Source organism: Schistocerca piceifrons, chromosome 4 (assembly GCF_021461385.2).
Source record: "Schistocerca piceifrons isolate TAMUIC-IGC-003096 chromosome 4, iqSchPice1.1, whole genome shotgun sequence".
Taxonomy (NCBI): domain Eukaryota; kingdom Metazoa; phylum Arthropoda; class Insecta; order Orthoptera; family Acrididae; genus Schistocerca; species Schistocerca piceifrons.
The window spans coordinates 631170272-631197697 of record NC_060141.1 but is presented as its reverse complement, the minus strand read 5'-3'; the positions used below and the strand labels follow the sequence as shown (position 1 = coordinate 631197697).

General features: G+C 43.9%; 1 protein-coding gene across 1 annotated transcript; it reads right to left on the bottom strand.

The window, feature by feature from the left end:
* Positions 1–1052: 1052 nt before the first annotated feature.
* LOC124796074 (trypsin-7-like) lies at positions 1053–26510 on the bottom strand. The gene is made up of 8 exons (XM_047260160.1): positions 26373–26510; positions 26264–26321; positions 23524–23596; positions 18701–18892; positions 9214–9422; positions 6663–6868; positions 3660–3717; positions 1053–1358 (listed from the first exon to the last, which is right to left on the bottom strand). The coding sequence occupies exons 1-8, from the start codon at positions 26508–26510 to the stop codon at positions 1234–1236; spliced, it is 1059 nt and encodes a 352-aa protein (XP_047116116.1). The 3' UTR covers positions 1053–1233.
* Between the last annotated feature and the right edge of the window lie 916 nt (positions 26511–27426).

The following is a 27426-nucleotide window of genomic DNA, read 5'->3' as shown; positions in this document are numbered from 1 at the left end:
TGTAATCTATACCCGATGTTACTCGATCTGCATATTGAGCAAGCGGTGAAAGAAACAAAGGAAAAATTAGGAGTAGGAATTAAAGTAAAGGGAAAAGAAATAAAAACTTTGAGGTTTGCCGATGACATTGTAATTCTGTCAGAGACAGCATAGGACGCGGAAGAACAATTGAACGGAATGGACAGTGTCTTGAAAGGAGGATATAAGACGAACATCAACAAAAACAAAACAAGGATAATGGAATGTAGTCGAATCTAATCAGACGATGCTAAGGGAATTAGGTTAGAGAATGAGACACTTGAAGTAGTCGATGAGTTTTGCTATTTGGGCAGCAAAGTAACTGATGATGGTCGAAGTAGGGAGGATATAAAACGTAGAAAGCAATGGCAAAAAAGCGTTTCTGAAGAAGAGAAATTTTACATCGAGTATATATTTGTCAGGTACTCTTTTCTGAAAGTATTTGTATGAAGTGTAGCCATGTATGTAAGTGAAACATGGGCGAGAAGCAGTTTAGACAAGAAGAGAATAGAAGATTTTAATATGTTGCGCTACAAAAGAATCACGTAACTAATGAGGAGGTGCTAAATAGAATTGGGGGGAAAAGAACTTCGTGGGACAACCTAATTATAAAAAGGGACCGGTTGGTAGGAGACATTCTGAGACATCAAAGGATCACCCATTTTAGTTCTGGTGGGAAGCGAGGTGGCGGGCGCGAGTTAAAAATCGTAGAGGGAAACCAAGAGATGAAAGCAGTAAGCGGATTCAGAAGGATGTAGGTGGCAATAGTTACTCGGAGATGAAGCGGCTTGCACAGGATAGAGTAACATTGAGAGCAGCGTCAAAGCAGTCTTTGGACTAAAGACCACAACAGCATCACCAAATCAGTAGACAATAAATCAGGATAGACTAGGGTTGAAATCTGGTTCATCTTAAATAGGAAAGTAACCACTACACCACCTCACTTTTGTAAGCGTAAAAAATCATAAAACAATGTGTTCTTTCAGTGCAGTTTTATTGATCCAATAAACATTAGTAAAATACATCAGAGCTGTAAGACAGTGAGTGTAATATTTCTCTTAGAGAAAATTTTTGCGTACTTGCATTAAGACATGCAAATAATTATTTAGTTGCTTAATGTGCTCGAATAAATTAGTTGGTGAAGAGGCGAGACGTGGCTTCAAACGTGAGAGTAGAACTCCTTGTCCCAGGTGGATGCAGTGACAGTTGGTTCGCCTATGGAGGCGCGCAGAGGCAGTCCCCGGCGAGGCGCTGGTGCAGCCACGGCAGGTAGTTGGCCACCCGCGTGTAGATGCCCGGGTAGTTGGGACGCGCGCACCCGCGACCCCACGACACAATGCCTACGGCACACACAACACAGCACATGGTCAGGCAGCTGGCCCAAAATAATCTCTGGGCAGGTGAGGGGTATGCGTGATAAGTTAACCAATTGTTCTTGGCGTTCGTACAGGAAGCACAGGTCAAGTGAACTAACTGAGACCAGTCGTCACCGTTGACTAATAAAGTACCAATATTAAGGCGTGTGGCGTCATACAGGCATAAACAGGAGGAGATCTCAAAACTGGCAATATTTTCATTGCATCTACATTTTCTTTTTGGAGTGTACCTCGTGATTATATTTAATAAACAGGTACTCAGGAAGGTCCAGTGTGCGCCGTAATTATTGTAAGGCAGCGGAGCTTGGTACATACGCTAATGCGTTAATGTGGAACCGATTTATGCTGGAAAACATTAGTTTCCATTTTGGCCACCAGGTGCAAATATGACACTGTACACTGATTGAATGACGGTGTGACACACACGCTGGCATTTGACAAGCCATAATGTGAGTGAACGATTTGGCTATCGAGAAAAGAGAATGTGCGCTGTTGGTGAAACTTTTATGTGAAGGCAGCAACTACAGTGCTGCATTTAGAGAGTATTGCCGAGTGAAAGTTCTGAGGAGACCCCCAGTGTCATTAAATTACTTAAAGAAGACAATGAAATCCGAAAAAACTCGTGAGCTTCGTGTGACGCCTGTAAGATAATCGCTGTGGGAAGAAGTCCGTAACTGCCTGCTGCACATCGTTTTCCCACAGGAATCGTTGACCCTTCAAGGCTGGTTTTAAGGGACCGAAGGCGCGGTAATCGCATGGGGAGAGATCAGGACTGCAGGACGGGTGATCGAGTGTCTCCCACATATGGGGACTGCGTTATAATGGAGCAGTGAACGCTTTGCTCACAACGGTGTTTTCGACAGAAGTGCTGCCCCATACGCATTGTTCATTCTCCGTTGGATGTCTAGTGATGTTTATCCTTGGGAGCCAAGAAAAGATAGCAGCACGTTGGTCCTGTTTGGACGCATTTGGTAATAATGTATTCGTAGTTCTCGTTTCTGTATTTACGGCACGTACGTTAGACAAATGTCACACCAATCCCTTGCCTATGTCTTCGTGCTTATATACCCGCATCGAAGACGTGCTACGTTGCACATAAGCTGCAGCAACGTTCTCAAATGGAAACTTTTTGATACAGCACAACTTACTGAGTCCCCACAAATTTCCGAAATTTCTGCAACTCACTGACCTGGTTCAACAGAAACTGACCGCATAGTACGTCAAATTCGGCTCACCAATAATATTCTAGCGCTCGAGATGAGGTTAACCTCTTCGCATCGTGGTGGCAGTAACCTTTTGATTGCTGACGCCGTGTACTAAACGCCAGATCATTTCGTAGTTACATACTGTTGTAGAACGTAATATTTTTGTGTTTTTCTTGGGCATTCGTACCTTGGATACGTAACTTATGCTCGCTGCTTTGTGCTTTTTCACGGTAGAGACGTAAGTTCGGAATGATAAAGTACCTTAGGGGCCGCGAAAAAGTCAAACTGCACGCGTGAGAGTTGGACTGCAGAACCTCTGTGGTCCATCATGATTCGATATTTGTTTCCTACAACACACCCATAATCAAAATAAGCAATTATTCCCATAGTATAACCATATTTCGTACATTTTATCTGAGGCTGAAAGTGTAAAATAAGTTGGAGAGCTTATTTTCATCTAAGGTTCTCATCTCCAATGAAAAGAGTATGATACTGGATTTGAAGTTTAATTGGAACAGGCCAGACAAAAGAAGCTAAAAATGGACTAAGCACACATGATAATGAAAAACCACTCTTATCCGATGACGGACTTCGTATGCTATGTCTGTAAGTACTAGCTTTTTGTTGGTGTCATCAGTTTCCTGACTCATTTGACGCAGCCTCCCTGCGATTTCTGTCCTGTAGCAACTTCTTCATCTCAAAGTAGTGCTTGACTTGCAACCATCGTTGACAGGTATTCATTGGATATCTTCCAATCTCAGTCTTCCCCTACTGTTTTCTCCCTCTATACCTCCCTCAAGTACCATGAAAGCTATTCATTGATGTCGTAAGACACGCCCTATAAATCTGCCTCAGTGCTACTAGAGACGGCTTAAATTTTGCTTGGGCGAATGTCTTACATTCCAGGCAGTCCAGTAATTTCTTAACCCCAGTGAAATACTAATAATGATGACTGAATCCCTGTTCAATGGATAATTTTTACTTTTATTAAAAGTACACGGAGATACGGATCGTAACAGGTTAATTTGTTCAGATTAATTTTGTGTTTGACAACACTTACCGATTACTTCCATGCTTCCATTTTTGTTGTCCACATGGAGCGGGCCGCCGCTGTCACCCTGAAAAAAATTGTTAAAGTATTATCATTGCAGACGCTCAGAATGCTACTAAAGATCAAAATGAGAGTGTTTGATTACAAGTATGTTACGATGTAAACATTCGTTTAGAAACCCACATGCTGTTAATTAAGACGAGTCCATACTATTCAGTGTTGAATTTATCTACTTGTGAGGACGACGACAACTGTCGTGTTTACGTTTATAGACTGTAAGCACTATGCTCAAGGGCACTATCCTGTAACGAACCGCTGATTTTTTTGAAGCAGAAGGGAAGGATGTTACGTAAACAACTGAACGAATGAGATACGTATATCTAGACTGAAAGGTTACTAATAACTTCCACCATGGATAAAGGATAAAACAGACTGTCAGTGTAAAATGTTCAACCATCAAACACAAAAAAGAATAGCACAAGAAAGCAGAATATCGCTTTGCTTCAAGGCCAGAGACAAATGTATTCTGCTGCACGTTGGATAGATTTTGAAGATATATCTGCAGAACAAAGGACGCAGTTCCTTGCATTAACTGATAGATGTGTGGCAGAAGGGACTATGGTTAGGTAACTAGGAATGTAGATACTATTTATGCTTTTATAGCACTCATATTACGTCTAATATTACCGGGAAAGATTAATTTTGAGACCTTAAAGCGAACATGAGACCTCTGAAGCTGAAGCGAGGTGTACGGTCGGGTGAAATGAAATACAAAACTGTACCCCAGAGCGCGGTGGTGTTTCGCTTCTTATCAGACAGTCAAAATAATGATTTTACTTCATGATGATTGAGTATCATGTACTCAAATACAGGAAATTCGTGCGCTGTGGGGCAGAAGAGGTAGTTTTAATTTATGAGGTATCTTGCGCAAGAAGCAACAGAAGTTCAGATGCAATGATGTGATGGACGGTTATTAGAACGAGAATTTTAAAACTATGCCCGATGAAGATACTAAAATTCGTAGTAACCTTGTCATAATGCTAAGAATAGGGAAATATAACTGTTTCTCTATAATTGCTACAGTGACTACTGTATACATTTTCTGTAACCAGTAAAATCGTTAAAGTCTTTATTTACACTTGTTTATTCGAGCATCATTCCTGCTGTTGCTCCTACAATACGAATGAAAGGACAGTGATTTTTAAGATCTGAAGTCGTCGTTGAGTGACTGTAGGAGGTTACAAGATGACTTGGACAGGATTGGTGTAAAGAATGGCAGCTAACTCTAAATATAGATAAATGTAAATTAATGCAGATGAATAGGAAAAAGAATCCCGTAATGTTTGAATACTCCATTAATAGTGTAGCGCTTGACACAGTCACGTCGATTAAATATTTGGGCGTAACATTGCAGAGCGATATGAAGTGGGACAAGCACGTAATGGCAGTTGTGGGGAAGGCGGATAGTCGTCTTCGGTTCATTGCTAGAATTTTGGGAAGATGTGGTTCATCTGTAAAGGAGACCGCTTATAAAACACGACCTATTCATGAGTACTACTCGAGCGTTTGGGATCCCTATCAGGTCGGATTGAGGGAGAACATAGAAGCAATTCAGAGGCGGGCTGCTAGATTTGTTACTGGTACGTTTGATCATCGCGCGAGTGTTACGGAAATGCTTCAGGAACTTGGGTGGGTGTCTCTAGAGGAAAGGAGGCGTCCTTTTCGTGAATCGCTACTGAGGAAATTTAGAGAACCAGCATTTGAGGCTGATTGCAGTACAATTTTACTGCCGCCAACTTACATTTCGCGGAAAGACCACAAAGATAAGAGAGATTAGGGCTCGTACAGAGGCATACACGGTGTTACAAAAAGGTACGGCCAAACTTTCAGGAAACATTCCTCACACACAAATAAAGAAAAGAAGTTACGTGGACATGTGTCCGGAAACGCTTAATTTCCATGTTAGAGCTCATTTTAGTTTCGTCAGTATGTACTGTACTTCCTCGATTCACCGCCATGATTTCATACGGGATACTCTACCTGTGCTGCTAGAACATGTGCCTTTACAAGCACGACACAACATGTGATTCATGCGCGATGGAGCTCCTGCACATTTCAATCGAAGTGTTGGTACGCTTCTCAGCAGCAGATTCGGTGACCGATGGATTGGTAGAGGCGGACCAATTCCATGGCCTCCACGCTCTCCTGACCTCAACCCTCTTGACTTTCATTTATGGAGGCATTTGAAAGCTCTTGTCTACGCAACCCCGGTACCAAATGTAGAGACTCTTCGTGCTCTTATTGTGGACGGCTGTGATACAATACGCCATTCTCTAGGGCTGCATCAGCGCATCAGGGATTCCATGCGACGGAGGGTGGATGCTTGTATCCTCGCTAACGGAGGACATTTTGAACATTTCCTGTAACAAAGTGTTTTAAGTCACGCTGGTACGTTCTGTTGCTGTGTGTTTCCATTCCATGATTAAGAGAAGTAATAAAATGAGCTCTAACATGGAAAGTAAGCGTTTCCGGACACATGTCCACATAACATATTTTCTTTCTTTGTGTGTCAGGAATGTTTCCTGAAAGTTTGGCCGAACCTTTTTGTAACACCCTATATAGCAGTCATTTTTCCCTCGTTCTGTTTGGGAGTGGTACAGGGAGAGAAGATGCTAGTTGTGGTACGAGGTACCACGCACCGTATGGTGGTTTGCGGAGTATGTATGTAGATGTAAATGTAGATGCAATACCATGGCTGGTGAGGATGATTACTCTTAGTGGTCGCAAAAAATTTTATTTTATCTGTTGGTGTTGTACATGAAATAAAAAATAAACATATCCCAAACTGTCTTAGCATGAGTGCAGTGATATTGACTCAGTGAAAAGGAAAAGTGAAATTATAACTTGAAATGCATACGAGAATCGAACACAACCTAAAAGTGTCATGTGAAGTGTAAAGCCGTAGCGGACTATCCACGGGCAGTACCAGATCGGCTGCCGGCGCTTACGTACCTGGCAGGCGTCGCGCTTGCCCTGCGGGTAGCCGGCGCAGATCATGTTGTCGGTGATGCGCTCGCTGGGGTAGCCGGCGCGCCGGCACTTCTCCATGGACATGATGGGCACCGCCACTTTGCGCAGCGTCGCCGACGTCGGCTTGCGCTCCTCCACGCGGCCCCAACCGGTCACTATGGCAACGCGGTCCGTGTAGTCCGCCGTGTCTGCAAAACGCGCCCTACTGTATTTCCCGTCCAGTGACACAATATTTTCATACTTTCCTTTAAAACCGTTCTAAACACGCTGTATCACATATATCAGTACCTGTTGCTCGATAACTATGTCTGTCTCACATAAATTGCAAATGCACCTACTGTAGGAATGAAATACCTCTGATAAATACCGACAGCGAGTCATCGACTACCGGTGATTCCACCTGCACAACACAGCATCACTTGGAGCTCCATCACCCACAGAAACGTCCGCCCCGATAGCTGAGTGGTCAGCGCACCGGAACGTCATGCCAAGGGGCCCGGGTTCGATTCCCGGCTAGGTCGGAGATTTTCCTCCGCTCAAGGACTAGGTGTTGTGTTGTCCTAATCATCATCTCATGCTCATCGCCACGCAAGTCGCCGAAGTGGCGTCAACTCAAAAGACCTGCACCTGGCGAACGGTCTACCCGACGGGAGGCCCTACCCACACGACATTTCATTTCACCCGCAGAAACTCTCACATCGGTGCCGGGATAATTGCGTGCGAAGAGTGAACAGTTGTGGTTTCTTGAAAAGGGCCTCTTGAGTCAATCACGAGATACATTACATTATACTATGGATTTTTAAAAATGTATCCCCTCAGGAAACTGTCTTGTTCTTCTATATTGGCTTGAGTTGCGGTACTGAATGCGAAACTTCTTCCATTTAATACACTGAAGAAACAGTCAGCATGTACCTTGTCTCAAAATCTGATGATGCTGTAAACTTCGAAACCAGCTATGGAGAAGTAAGTTATTACAGCGGAGGTTAAGTGGATGTTTTTCTAACGTCATTACATATTCCATACGGCAGCGTGACTTGAAAGATGCAGTAGTTTTCATCTTAAGTCACTGCATCACTGTAATGACGAATGTTCTAGAGATGTTATTTTTCAATATGTTCACATGCTCAAAATTTGCATACACTGTAAACCTGAAACACATTTTTCGGCAAACCATATACAATTGCTCAATTCTAAAACTCTACTGTTAAATCAAACATTTGCTCCCTGAACAATTATTTTTAAAATGAGTACTGAACATCACAAACTGCCGGCTTCGACTGACGTTCCTCTGTCTCTAACCTTTCTTTTAACGGTGAGCTCATCTCTTTTGTAGAAATTGCACCAGCACTTGTTGACACAAGAAATTTTCTCCCTATGCACCATGTGCAGTATTAAGTTTGTTGCGATCATCACATTAACAAATATAGTTCCCTGATGAAAAGCCCCCCCCCCCCCCCCCTTGTCAATAACTGCTTGGGGGAGGGCTACTTTAAAATACTATGGTGCATCTACTCCTCAAGTACCACAAACCACAGTACGAGCCTTCTACAAGATGATCAAATTAAATCAGGTTCAGAAATTTTTAATGCAACCCATCTTACACATCCATGCATGTGGCAGATGTTGCAAAGTGGGTTGCCTGTCTTAAGATGCATGACATACTTTCTTGCCCTCTTTTGTGCACATCATGTAGAAACATCCAGTTCGTACACAGGGTGATTTAGATGCCCCTACAAAAAAATCAAATGCCTCTGAGCACTATGGGTTGGTTCAAATGGCTCTGAGCACTATGGGACTTAACATCTATGGTCATCAGTCCCCTAGAAATTAGAACTACTTAAACCTAACTAACCTAAGGACATCACACACATCCATACCCGAGGCAGGATTCGAACCTGCGACCAACGCTAGTGAGCGCGATTACTCTTAGTGGTCGCAAAAGTTCCAGACTGGAGCGCCTAGAACCGCTCGACCACACCTGCCGGCGCTGCCTCTACCTATGGCTTTTATGCAACCCACAACGCCCTCATAAGCCACGCTTAAGATTTTCATATTGTCAGGCTCGCTACGTGCAAACTATTAGTCCTACATAAAAAATGAACGGGGCCTTCTTGTACAAAATTTAATGTAGTTAAATTTTCCACTGGGAGACGTTTTCGCTAGAGGTCGCAGCCTTTGACTAATCCAAGAAAAATATACAAAACTGACCTTTAAATGCTTTTCCCTCGAATAAATCGAAATCCAGCAAAAAAATATCCCAGTTGAAAATTTAGCTACATCAGATTTCCAATAAAAAGGTTCTGTTCGTTATTTTTCTGTAGAACTATTAATTTGGGTGTAACGGGTGAGAGAATATTGAAATCTCGTGCATGGTTTTTTGAAGACGTTGACGTTTGCATAAATCAAATAGGTAGGGGTAGCTGACTCACTCCGTGTAGCTCATTTTTTGTTTCATTATGAGTGTGTTGTGGCAGCTTCGAGTCAGTCTGAACGTTTTTTTACACCTACGAGCAGTGTAAGACGCGATACTCACTGTCTACGGGGAGACAGGCCGGGCGCACGCTGGTGCCGAAGTCGACGGGCTTGTCGAGGCGGATGAGCGCGATGTCGTGGTTGAAGGTGAAGATGGAGAAGTTGTCGTGCCGCTGCCAGTCGGCGACGCCGCGCTCCAGGCTGGCGCTCTCGTTCTGCACGCCGCGGTCGTGCTCGCCCAGCGTCACCAGGATGTCCTGAGACCGCAGCCTGCGCACGCCGTGACGTCACATACAGTTAAGTACACACTGACAACAGGGTGCTTAGGCCATAGGGCACCCGGCTTGCTCATTGGGCCACGAATACCAAGAAAATCAGAGAAACAATTCCATTCTGGCACAGGCCTGACCACTAACAAGGGCCACAAAGTTGTAGAATAAAAATTTGTGAGTTGACATCATCGGAAACAGAAATGCGGAGAAGGATCTCAACCCAAAACCGTTGCATGCTGCAAATCGTTACAAGGATTCTCCAGACATTTCACGTTTCATACACTTTAACGTTAGAATCACGTATTAGCCAGGTAAGCAAAAGGAGGAAGTTCTTGGTGTCTGCAATGAAACGTTGGTTGGGAACGAACATTTTGAATTTTACACCCCGTGGAAATCGAGATCATTACAGATGTAGAAATATCTCGGTTGCACAACAATGAGGGAAGAAAACAGTCATGGCTTTGCTGAAGAAAGCCAAAATCGTTTGAAGTGACTTAATTTAACAATGGGATGGAACAGCTGCAGCCATCGGAGATCGTAAATGGGCGCTCCAACAACACGAACGCTATCCTTATATAGACAGTTTAATTGCATTCTATTCTCTTTACACCATTTTCTGCTGTTGTTGATATTACCCTCTACTCGTCTGACGGTAAATCCTTGTCTTCTTTCCCTTTCGCTTCATTGACCCCAACTGTTTCTATGCTGAGCATTTGACGTTCCACGCTCCGACTCGGAGAATTTTACCCTATTGTTTATTCAGTCCTCTTCTCATGGTCACCTCCCTCTTGGCTTTCCCCTCCCGGAGATCCAAAAGGGGGTCTAACCCATTATGCCAATGGAGAGAGATCATCACGACACTTTTTCAGCTACAGGCCACATCTCCTACGGATGCACATTATGTGTGTACAATATAGTGGTTTCCATTGCGTTCTGCATCCTTACGTCCTTGCTACGTCGTTGCTGATTCTTCCACCTTTTAAGGACAGTAGGACAGTTTCCTACCCCTAGAGCAAAATAAGCCACTGAAACTCTATCCGCTACAAGGCTTCTTTTATTCTGATAAATCAAATTTTATGACACAATAATAACTGATTTCGGCCTGCAGTGGCCAGTGTCAGATGCTGTGGGTAGCATTTGATGAACAAATATTCATGACTTGTCAACTAGATATTATACGTCAATCCCGTCGCCTTATACGAAATGTCTATTTCCCCCCCCCCCTCCCTCCCCCCCTAAAAAAAATCTATCTACTCCTTTGCCATTGCCACCATTCCTGAAGATTTTGATTTAAAAGTTTAGGAGTAACTGAGTTCTAACCTCCTACTGAAGCTATTCAGCATCTAGAGGTAGAATCTTAGACTAGTAATCGAAACGTCCTGGGTCCCGCGTTCTAGCCCAGCTCCTGCTAAGCTTCTGAACAAAAATCATCCCATAACTGCCGAAGACTTCCTATCCGAGCAGTTACCTTTCTTCTACCAAAGACCTTTTCAAAAAGGGGGAAGGAGCCGGCAGAGTTCCATAGACCCCGGACTTTTCGATTAGCAGCCAAAGACGCTACCTATAGACCACAGGCATTTCAAAATATAACATAAAAGTGGAGTTTTGCAAAAGAATACAAGGGTACACTCGCCCCAGCTTCGTTAGTATGAGCGAAGCTGGGCCACAACTGCAGCGATCAAAGCAGTTATTTGTCAGTGACAACGTCAGTAATGACTCTTGTTTTGGTTACGTTTTTACATACACAGGAGCCACGAACAATGCTCTCTACAGAACATACGTTACGTTTGTAGCCATATCTAGAATCTTGTAAAACTCCGGAAGTCTTCCAGCTATGATTTTCCTAGTGTACACCATCACCATAAACTGCCTACAAGCGACAGAGAAGCGCTTCTCCGTGAGATTTTGGTCTCCAATATCCAAGATCTTACACTCACCTCTACAGGGCAGAATCACCATCGCATTATGTACGCACCGTCTCACGTGGGTACACCAAGGAAAGAACAGGCTAATGAACTGATTTAGGAACCAGTGATAGGTGAAATACTAGAAATAGCGGGTACAGGCCTTCTCATCGGCAAAACCAGACTCAGCCACGAGCCCGTCCTAATGTATGTATGATATCCCACAGATGGTAAACCATTTTCTCAAGGAGTATACTCCTCTTGCGAAAAGTAACACGAGAACTTGGAATGAGCAAATGTCCATTCATAGTCGTGGACGATGCGATAGCTGCTGAACAGGTAGTATCTTTCGTCATAGATGAATAGATGACAAATATAATAACAAAATTTAATAGTCTTAACAGTTTCATGTCGACTTCGCGTGCAAACTTGTAAGGACGCAGGTTTCCTAGCCACAACGCGGGTGTGAGGACGCATCGCTCCGTAGCACCACGTTCCATTAACATTTACAATTTTTCAAGCTAATAACCTTTCTAGTTCCATTGACCCTTACCTTTCATTCCTCAATGTAGATAATAAATATTTGTGCTGCGGATAGCCACCAAATAATATGGTTCAAATGGCCCTGAGCACTATGGGACTTAACTTCTACGGTCATCAGTCCCCTAGAACTTAGAACTACTTAAACCTAACTAACCTAAGGACATCACACAACACCCAGTCATCACGAGGCAGAGAAAATCCCTGACCCCGCCTGGAATCGAACCAAATAATGCCCTGCGTCGATGGCGGTGTGGGAGTGCACTGCTGCTACGTCTCTAGCTACTGTTGCTATAAAAGAAATAAGCATCTGACGTTTAAAGTCTAGTTGCAACGTTTTTACCAAAACACTGTCTAGAAACAACCTCCGCAACCTCCACATTTCTCTATCCTCCACGGCGATACATCACTTTAAAGTCTCTAACGTCCAGATGTGGGGTATCTCTGTTGTTGTTGTTGTGGTCTTCAGTCCTGAGACTGGTTTGATGCAGCTCTCCATGCTACTCTATCCTGTGCAAGGTTCTTCATCTCCCAGTACCTACTGCAACCTACATCCTTCTGAATCTGCTTAGTGTATTCATCTCTTGGCCTCCCTCTACGATTGATGCCTCAGAACATGTCCTACCAACCGATCCCTTCTTCTGGTCAAGTTGTGCCACAAACTTCTCTTCTCCCCAACCCTATTCAATACTTCCTCATTAGTTATGTGATCTACCCATCTAATCTTCAGCATTATTCTGTAGCACCACATTTCGAAAGCTTCTATTCTCTTCTTGTCCAAACTAGTTATCGTCCATGTTTCACTTCCATACATGGCTACACTCCATACAAATACTTTCAGGAAAGACTTCCTGACACTTAAATCTATCCTCGATGTTAAAAAATTTCTCTTCTTCAGAAACGCTTTCCTTGCCATTGCCAGTATACATTTTATATCCTCTCTGCTTCGACCATCATCAGTTATTTTGCTCCCCAAATAGCAAAACTCCTTTACTACTTTAAGTGTCTCATTTCCTAATCTAATTCCCTCAGCATCACCCGACTTAATTCTACCACTTTCCATTATCCTCGTTTTCCTTTTGTTGATGTTCTTCTTATATACTCCTCTCAAGACACTGTCCATTCCATTCAACTGCTCTTCCAAGTCCTTTGCTGTCTCTGACAGAATTACAATGTCATCGGCGAACCTCAAAGTTTTTATTTCTTCTCCTTGGATTTTAATACCTACTCCGAATTTTTCTTTTGTTTCCTTTACTGCTTGCTCAATATACAGATTGAATAACATCGGGGAGAGGCTACAAACAACCCTGTCTTACTCCCTTCCCAACCACTGCTTCCCTTTCATGCCCCTCGACTCTTATAATTGTTATCTGGTTTCTGTACAAATTGGAAATAGCCTTTTGCTCCCTGTATTTTACCCCTGCCACCTTTAGAATTTGAAAGAGAGTATTCCAGTCAACATTTTCAAAAGCTTTCTCTAAGTCTACAAATGCTGGAAACGTAGGTTTGCCTTTCCTTAATCTTTCTTCTAAGATAAGTCGTAAGGTCAGTATTGCCTCACGTGTTCCAGTATTTCTACGAAATCCAAACTGATCTTCCCCGAGGTCGGCTTCTACTAGTTTTTCCATTCTTTAAGCAAGTCAAAAATTTTTTGTTTAATTTTAATTACAGAAAGAGATACTTTTTTCCTTGAAACAAGAGAAATTTTATAGTCTGGAAAAATTTCCTACTTGAGGACGGGCATGGACACAGCTTTGCATAGCGTAAGTGACAGCACAGTGGAATGTCGACGGAACGTTAAACACTAATCTTCCATCCTTCGTTTGCTATATTGTTGACGGGAGCAGCTCAGCTCTCTGGCTGTCAAAGGGGAACCACTTATTATGTTCGAGAGTGGAACGATAGAGAGACAGCTTGAAGGTGGTTCATTGAATCCTCTGTCAGGCACTTTATTGTGAATAGCAGAGTAATCACGTAGATGTAGATGTAGACTGCTTTCACAATGGAACCTTGCCGCCACTCCTCCAATAAGTCAGTTAAAACAGCTACCGTTCTAGTTAATCCCTTTAAAATGCTTCATTTAGGTGAGGCACAGCAGATTTTAGCTACTACGACAAGGCCTGTAAACATAGAATACAAATAAATTATTATCTCCTTTCAAATCGGCGTATTAACTACATGTCCTGAGAAAGAAGGTGTTCGTCTAAATGCTGTTCAGCCCCTTTATGACAAGACTGTCTGTGATTTATGTGTATTTATCGAGACTGTAGTCAATATTGGACCCATTTCACTCTCTACTTGGAGCGTTCTCATCATTAACGACTGAAATGCAGGTACATATTGCACACGCACTCATCACAACGGTCTTAACTGAAAAGTCACGTGATTGATTCAACGTGCGAATGTAGCAAGGAAAGTGCAAACCACAACAGTACAGAAAGGCCAGCATTCTAGGTCATTAACAACTCGGTAATATAATTCACTAGGTCATTAACAACTCGGTAATATAATTCACTCCTGTCTTTCCGTTCACATGCCATCTATAGATTGTAGCCCTCAGCATGACGTAAGTACAGGACGGTAAGTACTGCCTTTGAACTCTAGACAGAGGACTACGGTACGTGCGGCGAGAGCTCGCGAAGTGAAGCCTTTTGTGGCTGACAAAGCGGCGAGGCCGCGCGCACGCCACGCGGGGAAGCTGGCGTGTTGTGCGGTGTGGTGACCTTGGCAACGCGACCGCCACGGGGTCAGTGCCGCGCCGTGCGCAGCCAAACGGCACCTGGCGGGCGGACCCAACCGCCAGCGGTCGCAAAGTTGCCTCGCACAGTAGTAGGCGCCATACGACGCAACAGGGTGACATACACTGATGAGCTATGACATTATGACCACCTGCTCAAAAGCTTGTTCGTTCGTCTTTGGAAATAAATAGATCAGTGATTCCGCGTATGACAGATCCGACAGCTGGTTGGTAGGTCTGTGGAGATGTGTGGCATTAGAAGTCTACGCACAGGTCACGTAATTCGCGTAAATAACGGGCCACTGATCTTCGTACGCCGTAATGGCGCTCGTTGAACAAAGTAAGAGCATATGGACTATCAGAACAATTGTGTGATTGGATTGAAGAGTTCCTAGATAACAGAACGCAGCATGTCATTCTCAATGGAGAAGTAAGAGTGATTTCAGGTGTGCCGCAGGGGAGTGTCGTAGGACCGTTGCTATTCACAGTACACATAAATGACCTTGTGGATGACATCGGAAGTTCACCGAGGCTTTTTGCGGATGATGCTGTGGTATATCGAGAGGTTGTGTTAATGGAAAATTGTACTGAAATCCAGGAGGATCTGCAGCGAATTGACGCATGGTGCAGAGAATGGCAATTGAACCTCAATGTAGACAAGTGTAATGTGCTGCGAATACATAGAAAGAAAGATCCCTTATCATTTAGCTACAATATAGCAAGTCAGCAACTGGAAGCAGTTAGTTCGATAAATTATCTGGGAGTGCGCATTAGGAGTGATTTAAAATGGAATGATCATATAAAGTTGATCGTCGGTAAAGCAGATGCCAGACAGATTCATTCGAAGAATCCTAAGGAAATGCAATCCGAAAACAAAGGAAGTAGGTTACAGTACGCCCACTTCTTGAATACTGCTCAGCAGTGTGGGATCCGTACCAGATAGGGTTGATAGAAGAGATAGAGAAGATCCAACGGAGAGCAGCGCGCTTCGTTACGTGATCATTTAGTGATCGCGAGAGCGTTACGGAGATGATAGATAAACTCCAGTGGAAGACTCTGCAAGAGAGACGCTCAATAGCTCGGTAAGGGCTTTTGTTGAAGTTTCGAGAACATACCTTCACCGAGGAATCAAGCAGTATATTGCTCCCTCGTACGTATATCTCGCGAAGAGACCATGAGGATAAAATCAGAGAGATTAGAGCCCACACAGAGGCATACTGACAATCCTTCTTTCCACGAACAATACGAGACTGGAATAGAAGGGAGAACCGACAGAGGTACTCAAGGTACCCTCCGCCACACACCGTCAGGTGGCTTGCGGAGTATGGATGTAGATGTAGATGTAGATGTAGCTAGCTCCATAGGATTTACATGAGGCGAATTTGGTCGCAGAGACATCGACGTGAGTTCACTATACTGCTGAAAGATGACACTGCAGTCGGGGAAGACGTCAAGCATGAAGGGATGCAGGTGGTTCGTAGCTGGCATCGTGTCTTCGACTACTACCAAAGGTCTCGAGCAACCGCAGGGTAACGTCTCCCATAGCATAATAACGCTGCACGTTTCGAGCCGCCGTTCACACCGATGGCGGCGTTTGTGGAGACGACCATCGACTTAATGTAGCAAAAATGTGATTCGCCCAAAGAGCCGACACGGTTCCATTGATTGACGGTCGAATCCCGATGGTCCCGTGCCCACTCAATCGTAATTGACGATGTCGTTAGGTCAACATGTGAACATGTAGTGGTGGTCTGCTGCACAGCTCCATGTTCAGCAATATACCATGAACTACGTGCTCCGAAACACTTGTGCGTGCGCCAGCGTTATGCTCTTTCAGCGGACATGCCATAGATCTCCATGTGTCCTACTTTACAGAGCAAACAAGCCTCCGAACCCCACGATCTGAAATTTTTTTCTTTGTTATTTGGCCTCAAACAGTATACAATGTGGGCAAAATAAAACCTTTCCCGGAAAATAATTGATGTACCTTAAAATAGGCAGTTCAACTTACATCACCCACTCCCAGATCAGGTGATATAAACTAGGTTGCCTATCTCAAGGTACAAGGGATATTATCTGGGCCAGTTTTATTTTCCCTGCCCTGTGTGAAATCTTGAATCTGCAAGTTCGGAAAAGTCTACGACCACAAGTTAAGTAACGGGTGATAAAAAAGTCAGTTTAAATTTGAAAACTGAATAAATCACGGAATAACGTAGATAGAGAGGTGCAAATTGACACACATGCTTGGATTGACATGGGGTTTTATTAGAACCAAAAAAATACAAAAGTTCAAAAAATGACCGACAGATGGCGCTTCATCTGATCAGAATAGCAATAATTAGCATAACAAAGTAAGACAAAGCAAAAATGATGTTCTTTACAGGAAATGCTCAATATGTCCACCATCATTCCTCAACAATAACTGTAGTCGAGGAATAATGTTGTGAACAGCACTGTAAAGCATGTCCGGAGTTATGGTGAGGCATTGGCGTCGGATGTTGTCTTTCAGTATCCCTAGAGATGTCGGTCGATCACGATACACTTGCGACGTCAGGTAACCCCAAAGCCAATAATCTCACGGACTGAGGTCTGGGGACCTGGGAGGCCAAGCATGACGAAAGTGGCGGCTGGACACACGATCATCACCAAGCGACGCGCGCAAGAGATCTTTCACGTGTCTAGCAATATGGGGTGGACCGCCATCCTGCATAAACATCGTACGTTCCAGCAGGTGTTTATCAGCCTGGCTGGTGATGATGCGATTCTGTAACATATCGGCGTACCTCTCACCCGTCACGGTAGCAGTTTTGCTGTCCAGCGCTTTTGTCGGACATTTGTGAACTTTATTTTTTTTTTCGGTTCTAATAAAATCCCATGTCATTCCAAGCATGTGTGTCAATTTTTACCTCTCTATCTACATTATTCCGTGGTCTATTAAGTTTTCAAATTTGTTGTTGTGGTGTTCAGTCCTGAGACTGGTTTGATATAGCTCTCCATGCTACTCTATCCTGTGCAAGCTTGTTCATGTCCCAGTACCTACTGGAACCTACATCCTTCTGAATCTGCTTAGTGTATTCATCTCTTGGTCTCCCTCTACGATTTTTACCCTCCATGCCGCCCTCCAATACTAAATTGGTGATCCCTTGATGCGTCAGAATATGTCCTACCAACCGATCCCTTCTTCTAGTCGAGTTGTGCCACAAACTCCTCTACTACGCAATCCTATTGAATACCTCCTCATTAGTTATATGATCTACCCACCTTATCTTCAGCATTCTTCTGTAGCACCACATTTCGAAAGCTTCTATTCGCTTCCTGTCCAAACTAGTTATCGTGCATGTTTCACTTCCATACATGGCTACGCTCCATACAAATACTTTCAGAAAGGACTTCCTGACACTTAAATCTATACTCGATGTTAACAAATTTCTCTTCTTCAGAAACGCTTTCCTTGCCATTGCCAGTCTACATTTTATATCCTCTCTACTTCGACCATCATCAGTTATTTTGCTCCCCAAATAGCAAAACTCCTTTACTACTTTAAGTGTCTCATTTCCTAATCTAATTCCCTCAGCATCAACCGACTTAATTCGACTACATTCCATTATCCTCGTTTTGCTTTTGTTGATGTTCATCTTATATTTTCCTTTCAAGACACTATCCATTCCGTTCAACTGCTCTTGCAAGTCCTTTGCTGTCTCTGACAGAATAACAATGTCATCGGCAAACCTCAAAGTTTTTATTTCTTCTCCTTGGATTTTAATACCTACTCCGAATTTTTGTTTTGTTTCCTTCACTGCTTGCTCAATATACAGATTGAATAACATCGGGGAGAGGCTACAACCCTGTCTCACTCCCTTCCCAACAACTGCTTCCCTTTCGTGCCCCTCGACTCTTATAATTGAATTTTCAAATTTATACTGACTTTTTGATCACCCTGTATATCCACTGCGTGGATTTGAGACTCTATTGGCGGGTCTCGTCAATAACGTCAAAATAATAAATGTAGCTGGATCCCAAGCTGCATCAAATCAGTCTACGGACTGAAGACGACCACACTTTTGAGCGAGCAGAAGTGTGCGCAGCGGCACTCACCCGTCTACGCAGTGCGCGGCGGTGAGGACGTGGTGCCTGGAGATGAGCGTGCCGCCGCAGTAGAACTTGCCGCGCCGGCTCAGCGCCGCCACCCACGGGAACTCGTTGACGCGCGTCACGTTGCCGCCCACGATACGCTGGCGCCGGTTCGGTACGCCGCACGCTGCAACCAAAGCGGCGTTAGCTCGCTGCCTGCGGGCGTCAAATTCAGCGCTCAGCCGCCTGCTCTTGCGCCACCGTTGTTGTCTCGCGGAGGAAAAGCCGGTTTTCCCACCTCGTGCATTGCTGCAAGTATTACTCTGTGTGTCCTACGTTCCTAATGAATTTAAAATGTTGATGTGGAAACCCATGCACAAGGTTATTCGTAAGTACCTCCAGCGTTTCATAAGACGTCTGCGCGAAAACCGCCTGACATACAAAACAGACATGTATCACTGGACAGAGCATCACTTGAAGTTTTAATTCGTAATACCACACGGGAAATCAATATGCACAAGATCTCCGCAATATCCTTTTCTTTCAGGAGTGCTAGTTCTGCAAGGTTCGCAGGAGAGCTTCTGTTAAGTTTGGAAGATAGGAGACGAGGTACTGGCAGAAGTAAAGCTGTGAGGACGGGTCGTGAGTCGTGCTTGGGTAGCTCAGTTGGTCAGGCGGCACAGTGGCTCAGCGTGTTCGGTCAGAGAGCCGGTTGGCCTCTGTAATAAAAAACTGAGTGGAAGGATCAACCATCGAACTTGAACAGGATGTCTTGCGACGTCCGCAACGACCAAACACAACGATAAAAAAAAAAAAAAGTTGGTAGAGCACTTGCCTGCGAAAGGCAAAGGTCCCGAGTTCGAGTCTCGGTCCGGCACACAGTTTTAATCTGTCAGGAAGTTTCATGCACAAGAAGAGATACACACTAAAGGTCTTAACTTTGTTACGTGTTATCGAGACCTTGCAGATACGAGGGCAAATCAGAAAACCTTTTCCTCCATTTTTTTTAAGCAAGTTACGGCTATAAGTGCGAAGTCAGCATTGGACCTCTCTTGTTGGGTGCTGGCCTTATCTGCTGGTAGCTCCGCCGCACGGCGCTACTGTCAGTTGTTAAAGATGGCGGTTGAGCTTCACATGTCCACGGCTTTGTAGCAAAAAAATGTGATAAGTTTTCTATGGAGCAAGGGACGAACGCCCATCGATATCTAGAGGGAAATGCAGCCCACATACGGGGAAAACTGGCTCGCTTTGAGGACTGTGAGGTGGCGGTGGTTTTGTGAGTTCGACAAAGGCCGTGAAGTCTTCAAATGGCTCTGAGCACTATGGAATTTAACTTCTGAGGTTATCAGTCCCCTAGAACTTAGAACTACTTAAACCTAACTAACCTAAGGATATCACACACATCCATGCCGGAAGCAGAATTCGAACCTGCGACCGAAGCGGTCGCGAGGTTCCAGACTGTAGAACCTAGAACCGCTAGGCCACTCCGGCCGGCCGTGAAGTCTTGCATGACAATGAGTGGTCAGGCAGGCGGCGTTCAGCGTGGATGCAACAGTGAAAGCAGATCGGCGTATGCACATCACGGCCATTTCCCGAGACGTTGACATATATGGGAGTGCTTATGACATCGTTCACAGGTCCTTATGTTACCGGAAGGTCTCATGTCGGTGGGAGCATAAGCAGTTGGAGGACATGATTAAAGTCAAGCGAATTATGTATTCTCTGAATCATTTGGAACCCTACTCCAAGGAGGGTGAAGGTTACCTGGACCGCATTGTTACTGGCGAGGAAACGTAGATACTACGTTTCACGCTCGAATCCAAGCAGCAAAGCATGGTGAGGCAACATCCGGGTTCGGCTGTAACCAAAAAATTTCTTTCAGCACCATCTGTCGCGAAAGTGATGTTAGCTGCCTTCTGGGATAGCCGTGGACCACTGCTGCTGGGTTTCATGCCACAAAGTGCATCACTACCGACACTTATTGTTCCACAGTGTGACGTCTGAGGGCTGCCGTCAGGCGAAGGCGCTGGGGGATTCTGATTCTCGGTGTGGACAACGTGATTCTGCTCCACGACTATGCGATACCACGTGTGGCAATCAGAACTGCCGAAAAGCTCCGGGCGTTTCACTGGGAAGTTCTGGACCACCCACTGTACAGTCCAGACCTCGCCGCTAGTGATTTCCACGTTTTTGGACCGCTGAAGAACTTCCTAGCAGGACAGCAATTCACAAGCAACGATGAAGCCAAGACAACAGTCTGATGTTGGTTTCATAGTCAGTCGGACAAATTCTACCACAGGGACATCTCAAATTTAGTGCTGCAACGGGACGATTGTGTGAACCCGTGTGGGGACTACGTGTAAAATCAGTGCAACGTGTGTGGAATAGGATGTATATTTGTCATTACCTATGGCCAGTTAAAAATAGAGGCAAAGATTTCCGGATTTGTCCTCGTATTTAAACGCACAGTTAAGACTTATTAAACTCGTCTGAAACAGTGACTTGCTCCCCGCCGAAGACGGCTGCTGGCACTCGTAAGAACTGCACTGTCTCGAGCTCTGACGCACGCCACAGGCCCGTATATCCCGTTGGCTCCGGGACTGTCGCATCGAATTATTTTAGACCTGCATATAGCCAGCCGAGGGAACTGATCTCAAAAATGGGCTACTGTCATTGCGAACGCAAGTATTTGTGTCTGCTGCTTTACAAATGTGCCCACATTTAGTGCATGAAATGGGAGTTAAAACTTGAAGAGATGCGCTATCCATTGACATGTGTCCATTTTCTGTATGTCTTGTATTTTGGGCAGTCGTGTTCTGGCGCTTACGAATAACCTGTGTAAATTGCTCAAAATAAGTTCTGTACCACAAGTGTATCTGCGAATACGTTTTTGTTTAGGTTCAAAAGGGTCAGGAAGCGAAAAAGCAAGATTCATTAGGCTAAAAAAATTGCAGTGAATTAAAAACACAAAAAATTACCAACACAAAGGTGACATTTTTGAAACTACACGTTTTTGCAATCTGTGGGATCAAAGTCTGCTTCTAGGTAACATCCCACTAAATGCCTGAATGCTGACCACATAGTGGCAGACACAGTGCTGCTCAAAACTCTCCCACATGTGGACGGCATCCATCTGAGGTCATCGAATATTGCAAGTTTCAAATGGCTCTAAGCACGATACATCGGGCTCATGTTATTAGTACCGCAGGCGATTTCATTCAGTTGATACCTGATACTTGGATGAAGGCGTTCAAGTGTGGGTGCGGTGCGATTGTGCATTCTCACCTATGAAGAAAAATCATGGCCGAAATTCTGCCTGTATGAGTCGAAAATAAGTTGGTGTGTATGATATTGGCCCAAAACATCGAGACCACCTCCCTGGGTGAACTATGGGACTACATGCCTGGGACGAACACTGGTGCCGTGCTCACTGTTCTACAACTATCAGCAGGTGGTAGACAAAGCCTAGACTCGGCGGTGAAGAGAATCCGTTGCCAACGATCCCTGTTCGATTTAGTATTTAGGTATTACTTTGCCTACCTTTTCCGCGCACCGTGGCCCTGTTGGAAGGGGCGGGACGATCGCTATTCCTACAACTACAGGCCCAATAGATCCGGTAGAGACGATTCGTTCTGTCAGGCTCTACTCAGTCTTCTCAGTTGACTAGAAAAAGGTAGCGCACCGATCTAGGATCAACTATGAGTCATAATTTGTAAATAACGGACGTCCATTAAAAGTCATGTCGTTATCCTGCACAAGCCATTTTGTCCAGTTAACAGAGAAATGCGTATCGCATGATTGGCTGCGAGTCTCTCAGGAGGTGCTTGACGTGCTCTCGTTAGAAATGCCATCGCTAGAGAATGTATCAGAAATCCCTTTGTTAGGCAAGTGTGGAACAGTGCCCACTCAGCCTCGTGAGTCTAAATCAGAAACTGCTTCTGAAAATGGAATTGACCTGCACCTAGCCGAAGAGGGGAATACCAACAAAATACATAAACAAATAACACACACCGACGTAAGAAACACACAGATATGGAAAATGCGGTCGCTCAAAATATTTTAGGTAAATAAGAATTATTAGTTGCATAGCCGGTTCTGAATAAAATAAAAAGTTCAGAAAGTTAGGTTTTTTTTTTTTTTTTTTTTTTTTTTTTTTTTTTTTTTTTTTTTTGTGCACTCAAGGCAGTGCTCTTGCGTCTTTCACTTAAGAGAAAAAAAGAAAATGAGAACATGCTTACAGCTTGTGAAGCAATTAGTAATGATATTTAGGTTGATTAAACCGCTATACAGAAAAGGTGGTGCCCCATGTTTCGATAACAGCAGGTGTATCGTGCCGTAACGAATGCTTGCTGAGGGAACCGCCCTCGTAATTGGAGGCGCGTAGGGTGGTGTGTCATTAGAGCCACGCGATCTGCATGCAGCGCATCTCTGTGGCGCGGTCTGCAGCCGAGATGGGATCTCGTGACCGAGATCTCCGTGACAAGTGATTCAAGTCATTTAGGTAAATTTAATTCGCGTAGATTATCAAATATTGTCTCACTGTTCCACGTCGTGAAATTTATTTCTGTGTGCTAATTAGAACCGTCTGTGCAAAATACTTTTCCACAGGTATATAGGTGATTTACAGAAATCATTTAATTCTTCTAACTAAATATCAAAATACTGAAGACTGTGCAACTAATTCAGCACTTTATAAAACATTTGTGAAAGTTATTAACGCAGGTGCCTAAATGTTGACGGCAGAGTCGTGCAAGTCCTTTTTTTTCACGGGTGCGTTAAATATAGCACATCCTTTCATCTCAGGGAATTCATATCGTCTACTACACAAACGTATCGTAAATACTCACAGCATTGGCAGTCTTGGCCCGAAGTCTGGTTGTAGTGCAACTGCACCGAAGACGCAGGCCGATTCGGTGGGATCTGCAAAAAATAGTAACAGGTCATCACTGGTATCTATCTGATATCTTACACACCGCATTCTCATACAGTGAAGGCTTTCACGACCGGATGTTTCAGCTGCCGAGAATTCTTCCGGGTTGTATGGCCGTGGTCCATGGAACTCAACTATCCCTGACGTTTCGTCCAAAGCTACGTTGGATATTTTCGGAGGTGCTCCTGCTTGTGCTGAGTCTACCTAACAGTCGGCAAGACTCACCACAACTAGGAGCACCTCCGAAGATGTCCAACGTAGCTTTGGACGAAACGTCAGGGATAGAAGAATTCCATGAAGCACGGCCGTACAAACCGGAAGAATTCTCGGCAACTAACACCACGTTCTAATTTTATCTACATTTTGTGCTATCGTAAAAGTTTCTATGTTGTTTCTTGCCTTCTGGAGTAACTTTCTGAAAACAAATTGAAGTCTGGATTTGAGTATTTTTGAGATTTTAACACGCCTTTCTCAAGTGACAGTGCTTTGCATACGTGGAAAACACGAATTTGTTCGAATTTCATGAGAAATTGTGAGTCGCCTTATAACTTGCTGGATCATCCGTTTCTCTCAGTAGAGGAAGGCAAGGGAAAACTACTTCCAATAGGAGTAAATATTGTTTCCCAATACGATGTTCAAGAGTCTTTCGATTGCAATGTATAATGTGCAACCTGAGTTCGGAGGCTAGGCGTAATTTCGGAAATTTTTTGAGACTTGTGTTTGTAGAAAAGTATGTAAGGGAATCCAAGTTCGTTTCAGGCATGTGTGGTGAAGTCGACTGCAATGTTATAGTTAGTAGGACAAATCATGGCTCCTCACAATAAAAACTTAATTAATCTCATACAAATCAGTATTCTACACACATAAGCCTTCAACTTCACATTTACATCTTTGTAATGGATAGTTACGTAGAATATTCTATTAATATGCCATTTTCATGTCACTTGACCTCTTTGAGTACAATGCCTACTTTGGTGCTTTGTGACATGTGTAGAATATAATTCAACAAATAAGGAATTTAGTGATAAATGCAATACGATATATGAGAGATCTGCTGTAGCTTTCGGATTGTATCGGTACCAAAACTAGGGATGCGTCTATAATTTCATCTGCTCCTGTTTATTTACCAAACACTTAAAGGAGAAGTACGCAAGGTAAATATGCCGAATATTTTTATTGTGTGCATACGTGTTACCGCTGAATCGATATGACTAGCAAAAACAAGCATTGGTGAGTGAGTTGTGTCACTCAGTGATCCTAACACCGCAGTTAGCGTCCTGGTGTACGAGGTAACGCTACTGGGCCTTCGAAAAGTCTCTAATTTGGACAATATATTACAAATTTTTTATATAAGGTCCGTGTGTAGCCTACTTGCGTTAAGCACAACGTGCATGAAATTTTGTAGCTCATGTTGGTTGTAGGCTGTTGGGTTCGACCCCATATATTTTCTTAGGTTGGAAATGAAAGAGTCCTGTGGATTACGGAGTATCGGAAATATTTTCGTAAGTACTGAACAAACTATTGAATCTTGAGCTCGAAATGAAGAGAGCGAGCGAGCTGGCATAGTAGGAAAACACGAGACTAGCGTTTCAAAGGATGACGGTTCGAATCACTGTGTGGTCATCTTGACTTAGTTTTCGAATGAAATTATTGCCACCATTGCATTTTAAGTTCTTATCACCTTTCTATTCCTATATCGTGATATCAGCTGTATATCCATTTACAAGTGTGGGAAAGGGGAAAGTCAGTAAATATCAGACTTTTCTCAATGATATATCATCGTTGAAATATTACAGTGCATAATAGTTCGATGACGTTATGTGTTTCAGACTTGTCTGACATTTGCTGGCAGTTTTCACCTTTGAACCTGAAAATGGCTCTACAGATGGAATCACAACAGTAAAATCAAAAAATAATAAAAACGTACAGACAAGTAGTGGCGATGATTTCATTGAAAAGTGTATTGTGAGTGCAGTCCATAACTAAGTAAAAGTCATAATTGTGATTCAAGTTTTTCCTGATTTGCCTAAGTCACTTAAAGAAAATGCCAGAATGATTCTTTTGAAAGATTATGAGTGATTTGCTTCTGCATCCTTCTCCAATCCGAGCTTGTGATCTGTCTTCAATGACCCTATTGTTATTGGGATATTAAACTGTAATCTTCTTTCCATCTTAAAAATAAACAAACGTAGGTGCTATATATCCAACATCTACAGAATATGTTACTCGTTTTCATGATAGAAACATGTGTTATGGTAGCCAAGTGAGTATCAAATTGCCAATAAGAGGATTCTAGATACAATACCTGGACCTGTCTAAAATTGGATCTTTCTCTTATAGCTTTTTTTCACCTCAGGCACGGATATCCTACTGTGAAAGATGTCAAGTTGGATGGTTGTTTGGATCCCACTTTACACTATATGTCCCCTCTATAATCAGCTGGTAAGTCACGTCAGATCTCATAGGAGGACAGGAGCATCTATTCCAATAGGACCATGCCTAGTTAAGCACTATAGTGTACAATCCCTCAGGAGAGAGCTTTAGTTTTGCTGGACATAATGTGCAGTCATCTGATTCTGATGGAGGAAATGTGATCCAATGAGATCTGATCAGGGTATTATTGAAGCTCTCCTTTCACTTTGCTGGTAGATAAATACCGTAAGACCCCTTTCTGCAGAAGAGCGCATCCATCAGAACAGTTTTTTCACTAGGAAGCTAAAAGCCGGAACCAGTGTCTTGTTCAGTGCCCCCGCCCACTGGACTCACCTGAGCAGAGTGTGCAGCTGCCGCGAGGACGATGGCGGCTAGACACAACGGCACTACGCTCGTCATCATGGTGCTGCTGGTGTTGCTGGCGCTGGTGCTGGGACGTTGTTGACAGCTGGCGGAGGGCCGGCGCTTCATTTATACGACTCCCACCAGCCAGAGGGTGCCGCGCGCCCTTGGCGGCATTGTCGCCGCAGCGCGGGAAACACGCGGTCCGCGCCGTGGTGTGGCGCGCGGTGCATCTGTGTCAGGAGTAGGTCACGGGCATGCAGGCGGCGCGCCGCGGCGTGGCTTTGGGCTCGCCTGTACGGCCGCTAGCAGAGCGAGGGACAGCCCTTGTTCTTCCACCTGGCGGCCCAGGCTCTGCCGAAATCTGGCTGTGGAAGGCACAAAGACAGCCTCACCATTCTGAAGTCATAGATGTGTGGGCGAATACATTAACTGATAAAAAATATCCGAACCGCGGTTAATGGACATTAATATGGGTCGTCCTCATGACGACTTGAGCTCGGCTCTGGACACTTGTGTAAATCATGGAATACTTCTAGATAAGCTCAAGAACTGTGTTATGAATGGGACAGTGCTCCAATGGTTTAAATCGTACCTAACTGGAAGAGTGCAGAAAGATGAAATAAGCAGCTCACATAATATGCAAAAAACTGGTGATTTCTCAAACTAGGGAACAATCAAGAATGGGGTGCCGCAAGGTTCGGTCTTGGGTCCTCTGCTGTTCTTAATATATTTTAATGACTTGCCATTCTATATTCACCAAGATGCAAAGCTGGTACTTTTTGCCGATGATACAAGTATAGCTATCACACCCAACAGACAAGAATTAACTGGTGAAATTGTAAACGATGTGTTTCAGAAAATCATTAAGTGGTTCTCTGCAAATGGGCTCTCTTTAAACTTTGACAAAACACAGTATATACAGTTCCACACAGTAAATGGAATGACACCGTAGATAAATATAGACTTTGATCAGAAATCGGTAGCTAAGATAGAATATTCAAAATTTCTAGGTGCATGCATTGATGAGGGGTTGAACTGGAAA

What these genes read in the sequence shown, in the direction of transcription:
- LOC124796074 (XM_047260160.1), bottom strand. Translation starts at nt 26,510, where the DNA reads ATGAAGCGCCGGCCCTCCGCCAGCTGTCAACAACGTCCCAGCACCAGC. An exon ending in GCCGCGCACTGCGTAGACGG is followed by an intron (nt 9,423 to 18,700) that starts GTGAGTGCCGCT and finishes CGGCGTGCGCAG; the next exon opens with GCTGCGGTCTCAGGACATCC. An exon ending in GCAAGCGCGACGCCTGCCAG is followed by an intron (nt 3,718 to 6,662) that starts GTACGTAAGCGC and finishes AATTTTTTTCAG; the next exon opens with GGTGACAGCGGCGGCCCGCT.